The sequence below is a fragment of the Chiroxiphia lanceolata genome, chromosome 5, assembly GCF_009829145.1.
Source record: "Chiroxiphia lanceolata isolate bChiLan1 chromosome 5, bChiLan1.pri, whole genome shotgun sequence".
NCBI lineage: Eukaryota > Metazoa > Chordata > Aves > Passeriformes > Pipridae > Chiroxiphia > Chiroxiphia lanceolata.
Window position 1 is genome coordinate 60,020,245 of NC_045641.1, and position 12,653 is coordinate 60,032,897.

General features: G+C 40.5%; 1 protein-coding gene across 1 annotated transcript in view; it reads left to right on the forward strand.

Annotated features, from left to right (window-relative positions):
• Positions 1-11,754, forward strand: part of PKP2 (plakophilin 2) — a 40,314-nt gene extending 28,560 nt beyond the window's left edge. The window contains exons 7-13 of the mRNA XM_032689364.1: positions 3,697-3,814; positions 5,302-5,463; positions 6,312-6,485; positions 7,038-7,191; positions 8,936-9,125; positions 10,035-10,122; positions 11,615-11,754. Of these exons, the coding sequence (XP_032545255.1) occupies positions 3,697-3,814; positions 5,302-5,463; positions 6,312-6,485; positions 7,038-7,191; positions 8,936-9,125; positions 10,035-10,122; positions 11,615-11,683 (955 nt within the window). The 3' untranslated portion in view covers positions 11,684-11,754. The remainder of the gene's footprint in view (positions 1-3,696; positions 3,815-5,301; positions 5,464-6,311; positions 6,486-7,037; positions 7,192-8,935; positions 9,126-10,034; positions 10,123-11,614) is intronic.
• The last annotated feature ends 899 nt before the right edge of the window (positions 11,755-12,653 follow it).

Below are 12,653 nucleotides of genomic sequence, written 5' to 3' on the forward strand. Positions count from 1 at the left end.
AAAGCTCTCACCGTGTGTTGAAAAGTGTGATGGCAGCTCAAACTTGTAATGGAAGCTTCTAAGAGAGAACGTAAAACAAATGACTGATGATAACAAGTCTTTGAACCAAGGCCTCTTGCATAGCATTGCTACTCCTTGAAGTTTATTTCCATCCATTCTTATCTTCTCTTGCCTCCTCTTCAGTTTATCTGCTCCCCCAATTCCTGAAAGGAATTTTGTTATTTCCAGCAAGCATCTTGCAGCTTGGCGCCTCTGGTTACTGAGTAGATCCTAGATACCTTTCCCTCCTTGATGGATTTTTGAACTGTGTAAGGCATGTAGAGAATAGAATTTCCCAAACTACTCCAGGAAATCGTTGTCTGGTAATTGAATGAGTCCCTGGAGCAAAATCCCTCTTCTTATCAGTTCTATGGATCATTCACAGCAGTTCAAAAACCTTTTCCAACAGTCAGTGTATGACTCAGTGTTGGCTTAAAGGGAGTATCCCTTTCATTTGGTGCCATTTGCAAGCTAATGGAACATATATTACCATCATTCTGTTTCTTTCAAAGTCATGCTTGATTTTACTATGTCACATTTCTTTGTATTTACCTCACATCTCTGGATCAAAATTATATTTCCCAGTAGGGAATTAGCTGATCCTCCCCAAATACCACAAGAACATGAGCAAACAGCTATTTTGATTACAGATATGGTTGCACCATGTGTGAGTGCAAGAGAGAACAGAAGCAGCAAATGTAAGATGAGATAAATGAGACACATAGGTAGACAAAATGCATCCACATTAGCACGTGGTGTAGTTTGAGCATGTCACCAGGATTACCACATTTGAGCATGCCAGAAGTCAGAGATTTTTGATAGTTAGGTGATGCCAAAGTGTAAGTTCTGAGTCATTTAAAGAGACCATCCCTGCAAGCACCAATCTCCCTAAGGCTGTATTCTCCTCATGCTGCACTGTCCCAGCCCTTGAATACCAATGCAGGGTTGAAATATCACAAATTGGGTAGCAGAAGAGCTTTTCTGTGAGAAGACTCTTGATTTTTACTCCAGCTGCTTCACGGATCCTTGCTTCACGGATCTGTTTATATCAGAGCACTTTTGATAAAATGCAAATAAAACAAACTTGCACGGCAGACTTGAAGGTTTCCAACCTTCCAGCCCAACTATGGCAATTGCCCAAGCACTGAGTATTTCAGGGCCTCCAGCAATTCCACTATAATAAAGTCCAGCTCCTGAGCTCAGAAGGAGCTGTTCCAGTTGTCAGGAACCTCAAACCTTGGGAAGCCAAGTCAGTTTGGAAATTTTCTAAGTAAAATGTTACCATTGTTTAAAAAAAAAATTTTTTTCTAATCATATTTTTATTTCCTGGAATTTCTCAAGCTTCAATTAGCAAACAAACTGAAGCTATCAACTGAGGTTTTGGCTGAAATGCTCTTCTCTGACCCTATTTAGAGTAAGGTGGTTACAGCTGTATTTGGGTGAGTGGGAGAGCAGGAACTCTTCCCTTCCTGGCCCACGTTGTGGTGATAAGGAAACAGGGAAAGGTGGAGAATGGAGTGGCCATGTGTGTACAGACATGTACACAGAGATGCACTGATATCTACTGCTGGATGAACAGCTGAGCATCAGCTTCTTAATGAAACAGAGTCTGGTAATTAATTTCCTTTGAGGAACAGGACAGTGCCCTCAGTTCATATTCTTCTCCACCTCCTGAGGTGTAAAAGCTGTTTCCTTCACTATATTCATGCTAAGGCAGTAAGTCCAGGGCATAGCCACTCCTTACACAAGCATTCAGCATGATCAGTTGTAAAAAGTTCAGGGGGTTTTAGAATGATGTACTGGGACAAAACTAAATACTGCATCAGCTGAAGTGTCTTCGGTGAGGGAAATTCCACACTTATCTTTAACAGTATTTTTAGTCTGTGTGCCTCAGGAACTATTTTTGCTATGTGCTAGAAGGGCTATAACATGTACATTTCTGTCAGCATAACCATAAACATATGAATGGGTGACATGCCTCAAATGTGACATATATAGGTAAAATTAAATTGCAAAGTGATGTCTATAGTAGGCCATATTGAGAAATCTGAATATTGATTCTGTGATACATAATTTCATGAGAGAATAAACTAACTCATAGATAGAGAGAGACATTGTTAACATTATGACCTAAAGTTAAATTATAATTACAGTGCATTAGTATTTAATCTGAGCATGTACTTTCCAGGGGGGAAAAAACAGTAGAAGTGAAATGACAATATATAAAACGCTACATTCATTTTGCAGTCATAAGCCACAGGAAAGTTTAAAGCTGTACCTTACTGGCTTTGTCATTACTAAAAGTATAAACACTATGATTTCTGGTGGGTAAAGTAAGCATGCAAAATAAGTAACCTGAAATTATCTAAAGAAACATGTCCCTCTGCAGTTTTGATGGATCCTAAGGTTGGGTTATATTTAATGCTGTTTCAAACAAAGAAGCTGGAATGGCCAGCGGAGCTGCAGGAGTCCAAAATAATGAGGCCTAGGTTTATAATTCCAGCATTCCATAATTCAGACCTTGTTGAGTTGTGAAAGTAATTACACAACAGAATGTGTTGTTACTTCCCTGGAAATCAGTATCTTATTTAGAGCCAAGCTTCAAGCAGCAAGCATGTGTTTGGTTTTTCAAGAGTTTTTAAATCACTTTTGTAATTCATTTCCAAGGTGCACTTGGGTTCCCACAAAGCACAGAAGCTGTTACTTGAAAGCCAGGCAAACAGTGCCTTCTTTTGGGTGTGGAGGAGGCAGAAAACCTGCAGAGCAGTGTCTGAGCTACTGTGGTAGCACAGCACGAGGCATCTGCAGAAGACATCTGGCATTTCCCTCTCGGACTGAGCAGCTTCTGCTGGCTTCAGCTTTTACCTGCTTAGATGCCAGCAGCTTCTCTGGGAAGCTGGGAATCAGCTGAGCACAGTACAGCTTTCTCCTCTTCCCTGTCTCCCACTGCTGCTCTGGCAGCCGCCTCACCATTCATCCCCACAGCCTCTTGCCCAGCAGTGGGGCCAGGCTGCTGCTCCAGCCTACCAGTCTGGCTGCATTCAAATCCCTTCCTACCCAATAGCATTTCCCCCTGGAGCATTTCCACATGCACCTGAACTGCCATGTGAATGTAGCCCTGTAAGTGACATCGGTTTTCTTCACATGTTAATGTAGAGATGTTGCTAAAGCTCTCAGAACAAGCGCCTGTTGATGAGTTATCTTGGATCAAGAACTGGTTTGGTGTAGGTAAATTGCTAAAGGACATTTCTGTGCATGGAAATTTTTACAGCTATTGTTCCTCTGTTATTTTGACATAGGCACCATCCTAAATACTAAAAAATATAACTTAAAATGGAATAATGAAAAAAAGTCCAGATTTTTTTGTTCGGGTTTGTTTAAAAAGATTTAATTCAACTTTGAGATGAAAATTGGAGTCAGATCTTATCTATCCAAACACATGGTTTGTTTTCCTGGAGTGTTTTCTTTTATCTGGGAGTATGCTGAAGTGAAAGTTTTGTTTAGAAGAGGCTCAGATTGTCTTACAGCCCTGAAGAAAGGAAGCAGTCAACCTTAACTTCAGTGATTTTAAGATTTAGCTGGAAAAGTTTGTCAGAGTAGCACAAAAAAATATCTTTGACTAAATCTCTTCTCCCCAACATATTCCTTCCTGCACAGAAACATGAGCTCTGCCGGCCCAGAAGGAAGGAAAAAGATGAGAGAATGTAATGGCTTGATTGATTCTCTTGTGTATTATATCCAAGGAGCTATTGCAGACCATGAACCTAATGACAAGGTACTCTTCGAGATGAAAAGTGTTTTCCTGGGGGAAATTGCTAAGTGATTATTTGTTGTTGTTGTTGTTGTTTAGAAATCAGTGTTCAGAAACTGTTGTGATGTAGCTGCCAAACTTGTTTCCAGGGCTTTTAAAATTGCCACCAAAGGCGAAAGTCCAGTAAGAAGCTTTTTGAAGTATTTTTATCCTGCTATCTAAAAGAATAGTACCTTAGCACTGGGAAAGCATTTTTGGAATCACTAGAGAGAAAGGTAGAAAATTCTGTGTTTTTTTTAAAAAGTGAGATAAAGTCACAGCTGTCAGAGATACTAAGACACAAAAGAGTCAGATGTTACCTTTTCAGTTGCCTCAGGGAGCTAGCTCACTAGAAGCTTAAAAAATTAATCTGGTTACTCACCTGTATATTTAATGCTAAATACCCCTTAGGAAATGAAGAACCTAAATCCCTTTGGGTGGCAGTGTAATTAAGGAGCTTGCATCATTTAGAATGGAATTAATTTTCCTAAGTGTTTTTTAGAAGTTATACTTGCCACCTAAGCCAGTAACTACAGGGACACGGGCACCTCCAGACGCCAGTTTATCTCATTCTCTTCCTCCCACCACTGACTGCAGGTGAACCCTGAACACAGCCTAGACTAGATGCTTGTCTTTTAGCTGGGTGAAGTTGGGTGAGAAGACCAACCTTCCCTTATGACAAAGTTATCTGAAGCCTGCGAGGCACTTCTAGTGTGCCTGCTGTAACTTGTGCCATGTAGTGGTAATTACTGCACATTTACAGCTCTATTCTAGGATTAGTTGCTTGAGCATCTCCTTGTATTCAGTGCCATTAGCTTCAGGGAGAATCCAGCACATTGCACTTGTGCCAATAGCTCCTTGTTGCATTCTGTCTTAAAACCACTTATTCCTTTTTTACCTTGAAAAAAGGAGGAGCTGGTAATAAAGCCATTTGCCATAGACTCATCACTCAGAAATTGTATACCTGACCTTAGCTGTGTTCAGAAAGGAACATCTTATTTAAAAAGGCATTCTAGCACAGAAAAAAAACTTCCTCCTTGGGAAAGATACAAAGCTTTCCTTTTGCTGATGCTACAGCAGGGTTTGTACATGATCATCTTTACTCTTAAGCTCTTAAACATTTCTTGGCACACTTCTGGTCTATGTCAAATAGCACTCGCCCAAACACTTCCCAGGCACAATTCAGGAATTATAATGTCCCAGGACCATTTCCAGCAGGCATGCACCCCACTCTGAATGCAAGCCCTGTGTGCCAGCTGGCCTCAGTGCTCAGGAACATCCCAGGGCATGTTTAATTTATCAGCGTAAATGCAGTCTTGTGGATCACTGGCATGAAGCCCAGCTCTTCCATAAGGCATTAGAAGCTCTGCAGTTAGTTGTTGAAGATCCAAAAATGAAAGCTCTTCCCATGTCTATACATGTCCCTTCAATGCATGCCAAATCTTTCAATTTCTGTTCTTTTGTTATTTTAGGCGACAGAAAACTGTGTGTGCATTCTTCACAATCTTTCCTACCAGCTAGAGATAGAGCTCCCTGAGAGCTATGCCCAGAGCATATATATACAAAGAAGAAATATTTCTAGCAATGATAAAACACCAGGCTGTTTTGGAACACGGAGCAGAAAAGTAAAAGAGGTAAAGTGCGTATTTAGTTACATCTCAATTGGTTAATCACTTGTAGTAACCTCTGGAGAATAAGACTGTAATCTACCTAACAGTCTGTTATTGATGTGTCCAATAGCATGACACTTACTTGCCCCAAAAATGCAAAGTTATTGATAGTCCTACTTGACACCAATTATCTCTTCCAGCTGCTGCTGGTGACACTGACATATAAAAAGCACTGTTCCATTAGCTGGGGCATACTGCTACTTGGTGATGGATCTAAGTCGTATCTGTGCCATGTACAGCAATTGTGCAAGTGCCCTACTAGTGAGTGGGTGTTGTGGTGGTTTTTTCGCCAGTGAAACCAGCACAGAATGACTTGCCACTTCCATGACTTGCTGGGGTTTGGGCTATCTCAGGACCTCTTCTTTTCAATGCCATGTGGTACAGATCACTAATATTCTAACAACTGGGAATAGTTGGAGGGAAAACAGTACTAGGGGATGGCAAAAGCAACATAAAAAAGATTGATAACCGTTCCCCATCCCTTGGTTTTGCTGGAGTGTGTTGTGCCTTCTCCTGCTCCATCCACAGTACATCTAGCTGTCCATTTCTGTTTCTCCTTGGTCTCAGCCCCTAACATCAGTTGCTGAGAGATGAGTAACAGCTTCCCCCATACCTATCGCCTTTTTTTTTTTTGGATTGAGTGGCCAATATCATTAAATACTGAAATTTTACACGTTATTATATGAGCTCACGGCTTGACAATCTGCAAACAATCTGGTCATAGAGAGTTACAAAATGGCTAGTTTAGCTTGTGATGCATTAAGTCATATAAGGTTGCTGTTTCTAAAAACATGATCTGTTTACATGTTTAGAAGCACCAGGACACCCCTCTACCTGAGGAAAAGAGCAATCCCAAAGGTGTTGAATCGCTCTGGCATTCTACACTGATTAGGATATATCTCTCCTTAATAGCGAAGAGCACCAGAAACTACACCCAGGAAGCATCCCTGGGAGCTCTTCAGAACCTCACAGCTGGCACCGGACCAGTAAGTCAGCATTATATTTTTCTGATCATTTAGTTCTTAATGTGAACTCATAGGGTTCAGGGCTGCAGTGCAACGTGCCCACTGCCCTGAGCTCAAATAACGCTGCCTCGCTGACATCTTCAAGGAAATTGAAGAACATTGAAGGGAAAGTCACAACCAGCTTTGTAGTGTTTTCTTGCTTGGCAAACACAGGTCCTGCTTCTTCTCACTCTGTGCACATCTCCATGTGTGGAATTTGCTAATTCATTGCACAATGGGAGGGATGAGCAGATGTTAGAAGCACCAAAAAAGTCATTTTGTGGAACGTACTGCCGCGGGGAGCGGAAGGCTCTGACACAGCAGCAGATCACTTTTGTGAAGAAGATAATGACTCTGAGGAACTGACCAAAGAGCACGTGGGAGAAAGAGGGCTCAAAACTTTCCTTTTCCATTGTAGCTCTGAATTTAAACTATTTTAAACATGCTTAACTGTAGAGAACCCCCTGTGTGGGGGTTTTTATGAGGCCGTACAATCACGGTAATGACACAGTATTGCCACGTGCCCTTTAACAGATGCCGTTCGCGGTGGCCCGGACTGTTGTTCAAAAGGCAAATGGCCTTCCAAGCATCCGAACTATGCTGCATGTAAGTCACCCTGCAGTAAAGAAGACAGCAGTGTCACTGCTCAGGAACTTGTCTCGCAACACCTCTCTGCAAAACGATATAGGTGAGCAAAGACCGGCATTGTCTCTCGGGCACTCTCTGCTCTCTTTTCATTCAAGTTTCCTTCCTAAAAAAAAAAAAAAAGAAATGCCCAAAAAAACCCCTGATCCATGTGAGTTGAGTAGATCTTTACACCAGATACTTGCAGCCATTTTGCGGGGTTTAAAATAAAGAGTTTTGCCTAAGGAGGACTTTAACCTCAAGTTTTCTCTATATTGTGTATTCCTCATCAGGTACTTCCATTGGTGCTATTTTTAAAAGTACACAATGGAAGTAAAATCTATGCAGATTTGGAGAGGGAGTTTTTCTTCTGCTTAAAATAGGGTAAAGGAAGGTGAGTGCCAGCTTCTGTGCTGCCACAGCTATGTAATGCTTTGCTAGAAATCACAGTGCATCTCTAATTCTTCTAGCAAAGGTCATATTTCCTTCTATTTAGACACAAAACTTTGGAAGCTTGCAGCTCACACAGTTTTCCTGCAAAATGTCTTTCAGAATGGAAGATAGAAAATGCTACAGAAAAAATAATTCAGTCTTTTTAAAGGATCTTGTTTCTAAATAGAAGCCGTTTCTATTCTGAGTATTCTCATTTCAATTTAATGTGTATTTGAAATTTTTTCCTAGTGATAGGACAAAATGAATTCACATAATTTGTTGTCCTCTTTTGTGCTCCCACCAGAGGAAAAGGGGAAATTACAGGCATACAGATGGTTCATGGGGCAGATTAACCTCCAGAATTCTGCTGAACAGTCTCCTGGGCACTGTTTAATCCTTAGAGAACATTCCCTATTAATGAAAATATTATAACATGTTGTTGAGCTGATTTCAAAGGGATAATCCATGTGGTGTTAAAAATTACAAGTAGTGAATCCCCCAGACAGAATAGAAATTAAACTGACGAGAAGCTGCGATTTCATCAGAAAAAATAATTTATGAAAGAGTGTGGGATAGAATAGCACAAAGCTTTGGAGACAGAAGCTTCATCTTGCACAGTCGCAGTCATTTTCTAACTTCACCTATAGTAGAGAGAACTGGGGGAATTTCAGGCAAACCTTTTCTCCATGAAAATGTATTCTTTGTGATTGACTGAAAACATATGTGAATTCAGGCCAAATTCCTAAAAAAACTTTGTTCAAAGCACATTTGGAAAGCCATACTGTTTTCTAGATACGTGTCTAAATTGATCAAGCTTTCTGAAAATTGCCTTTCTTGTTTTACTAATGGAGAAAAAAATGGACTATCATGTCTGACATAATTGTTTTGCCTGATGCACGAACCTTGTCACCCATCTGAAGGAATGAACTGTCTGGTCAAAATGATGAGGTGTTTCTTTAGTAGGGATGGACTTCAGAATATGATGTTATTCTTAAATAAACAACTTACACACTGGTTCAGAAAGTTGTGCTGCAGTCACCCTTTCTCAGTTTGCTGTGCATCACTATTCCCCTGATTACCTCTAGGACACAAAGGATTCGCTGGGAAGGGGCAGCCTGCTGCTGGCACATGCCTGGTGACCTCACTACAGCACACGAGGCATTAATGTATTGTGTATGAGGCAAATTGCATAGTGTCTGAGTTAGTGTGGATGCAGCCTACCGCAAATTGTGGGGATGTAATGCAGGTACAAAACCATGACTGTTGAGGGAGCACACAACACCCTGCTAGGTGAGAATGGCAGGAAAAAGGTAGGACCCCTACATAAACCTGCACCTGTTGGTAATGGAATTGCTTGTCTCTCTTCCAACCTGTAGCTAGAGAAGTTTTGCCTGATTTGGTCTCAGTACTTCCCGAGTCTGTCCCAGGGTCTGACACTGCCTGTGAAACCACAGCGTCCGTCTGCTACACCCTGTTCAATCTGACGCAGAGCAGCTCGCACAATGCACGGCTTCTCCTGAGTGCTGATGGGCTGCCAAAGATTATTGCCATCAGCATGAATGACAGGTAAGGTGGTCGAGAAGTCTTACCCTCTTCCTTCTTTTCCTGGGCAAGAAAGAAGCTGCAACCTCTCTACCCCCTGAGGAGAAAAAACACTTCATCTCAAGGTACAGGACAGCTTAAACAAGCGATGTGAATAGAATTGCACATGTTGGGAGATACGGAAACATCTCTTGCAACTGTTTCATCCTCAGCTATATTGACCGTGTTCCAGAATTTTAAGTAACTCCTCAGAAGATAACTGCACAACATTATCTATGTTCTGGTACATATAGTGACTGGCCATCAGATCTTATCTGTACCCAAAAAGTTTTCTGTCTTTCCCATCCTGATAATCTTTAGTGGAGTGCATGGATACATTTTATAAAACTTACAGGCCTGTACTTAAAAATAATTTATAAGGTAGCATTTTAGAGAATAGATTCAAAATTTAATCATTCTTTAATATGTAATCATATGCAATCAATATTTACTCAAAAGATAATTAATGCTTTAAGAATATGAATAATGATGCTGTTTGCCTTCCTCTCTCTTTACAAAATGAAAGAGGAAATTAATCTCAATAAAGGAGGCTTAATGAGGCCCCAAGTAGTTTAAATCCTGTTTAACTAACCAGAGATTTTACCTACTGGAAAGATTCTTTCGGATGCTTGTTATGCTGAGTGTATTTTCCTCAACTGAAAATTAATAGTTTGAGAGCTGCTCTAAAATGTAGCCTACAAAGTACTTTCATTTGTTTCAGTAATCAGGATGGCATGAAACATGCTACTATACCTAAAGAATAGGAAAGCAGCATTTAGGAGCAAAGAGACAGGACAAATGCTACGAGGTTACATTTGCTGAAGTCTGTACGTGCACTGGGATTATGACATGGAAATTGAAATATATTTTATCATTCTTTTTGCAAAATTGCAGTAACATGTTCAGCAAAGCTAGTAGGGCTGCTTCAGTCCTCCTCTACTCCCTGTGGTCACATACTGATCTCCACAACGCTTACAAAAAGGTAAGATCCGGGTTAGAACAACAACACATAATCTGTCCTTTCGGACCTAGAACTCTCTCATTTGTCCTCTGGGGCCCTTAGCAATTCCACACATTTAATAATCAATAGGATTTCAAGTGGTCTCTGAATTTGATTTTCCTATTACTTATGCTGCCTAAGTAACACATGGCCTTAATTTTTGCTCATCTGCATTCATGTTCCCTCCCTCTGTGGTTTTAAATCCACTGCCAAAGTTTATGAAAACTGTTGCTGCTGCCTGTCAGAAGTGTCAGATGGTGAGAAGTGATGCATAGTATCACTGACTGAACCAACCTGGCACAGAGGGTGTAAAGTGCCAGCAAAAGCAAAGGCAGGGCGAGGCAGCTTCCTGCTTTGAAACCAGAGCAGTTTTATTCTCCTTATTTGTGGGATCTGGTAGCCCACGTGTAGGCAAAAAGCTAGGGCCTGGGAAAGGTGTTGGCAAATATTTACTGCCATAGTCAAAATCAAACAAGAAATGACCAGCATGAGTCAGACAACAAACCAGTTTCCTTTTTTTCTTTCCCCTGAAGTTCTGTGACCACTTTTTCAGTAGACAGCTGAGTTGAATTCAACCTACCTACCTTCACCCTGCATTTCAAACTGTTTTCAGTCCTTGTTTGTTTGCTGTTCATAATTGTCACCTAAAATTCCCTGTAACCTAAAACTATTCCATGTTCTCAAGGTAACCTTCAGCATTTATTAGTTGGCTGTTTCTTTTTGTAGATTTTCTGTTGAAATTTGCTCTAAGAAAGTTACTTAACATAGTATACTTTAACAGTGTTGCATCACACTCAGTAGTTTACTTCCCCACAAGCCAGCAATCTGTGCTCAGGAATGAGGGTACTGTACCCATATAAATTCTTAACTACATTTTGTTGTCCCTGGTTTTTTACAACTACATTCCTGACTTTACTGTACAGCAATATGGTATGAATTTTCTGAAGTCACTGGTAGTTTAGGTATGCCTATAAGACACATTTGTCAGATCTGAGTTTCAAAACTCAGATTACTTGTTGTTCCTGTGCAAATCAGGTCCCCTAGAGATACCAGGTATGGCACTGAAAACTGCAGACCACCTAATGCCTTGATATTTTTGACAAGTCAGGCTAATAATCAACAGAAATTACTTGATCCAATGGGATGGATAAAGTCCTGAGTAATTTTGGCATTGCCCTGTACTGTTTGTTCTGATAATGTTAATCTCAGCTGGCATTAGTCACCTAAGAGCTCAGAGTCTGTAGAGCTGAGCTAGAAGAACAGGCTTCTGGTACAGTCAGTGGAGAGAGTTAAGCAACTCCAATTATTCATCTGACTTGTCTTAGACTAAATGGAAATGTGACTGTGACTGTAGAGGATTCTGCCTAGACCCCTACCATGGCTCCATATCTAGCTTTTAGACAGCTGAACCCACCCTTTCCTTGCAGAATCAGCACTGGAGATAATGGATTCTTCTGTTTCTTTCATTCCAAAGGCTGACTTTAAGAAGGCGGATTTCGTCAACACCCGGACCACAAAAGCCTATAACTCGCTGAGAGATTGAATCAGAACATACCACTGAAGACAATCAAGATCATACATCTTCACATGGTTGGTGTTGCCATTGTGAACCAGGAAGTATCTCAGAAAAAAAGATATTGTGATTTTATATAAAGACTTGAGTGACCGGAGAGTAGCTTTTTGGAGTTTTTAGTCCTAATCACCTTGTTGTCACTGTATATATCAATATAAGAATAACCAAAGATGGATTCTTCAGGATGTCTGAGGTGAAGTTTCATCCAGGTTTACCACTAGTCAGAGCTCCAGATGACTGCCTTTGATCTATGCAGAGAAGTTTGAAATGCTGATTGGCAGCAAATTCTTTTCAGACTGTTTTATAAAAATAGTTTTCTACAGTGGATAAGCATCAAGTGCACTGCTCAGGACTTAGTAGTCTTTCACCCTCTTCTTTTTCCCACAAGCTACGTAAGAATCTCCAGACTCCATGAGTATGCACAAGAAGCTGTTTCGCTGCCTGCATTATAAGAGCACCAATGAAGTTAAAATTATTATTTTTGTATTGCTTGTATTCATGGGTTCACTGGTTCTTAAGCCCCTTTCATTTGAGATTTCATCAGCAACAAAACTGATTTTACATAGATCTTATCATCAATTTCTCCTCTCATCCTCCCTCACGTGGCTCTTGCAATTTTGTCCAGAAGGGGTTTTGACTAGAACCACTAGGTTTAAGGCACTGTGTTTGAGAAACTTTAGGCTTAATTTGAGCCCATCATTCTTTACTAGTTGGGGGAGAAGTTATTTGTGGGTGATTCAGTGATTATTTTAAAAAATTTGCAATATCAAAATAATTCTTTTGATTATATATAGTAAAGGGAGTGGAATCTTGCCTTTGTTTTTGAAGTAATAGACACATACACCAGAGGTTAGGCTCTGTGCTGCTTAAAGAATGCTGATCCTGCTTCATATTCTCTTACATGAAATAATCATCCCCCCTACAGCACTTACATGCAATG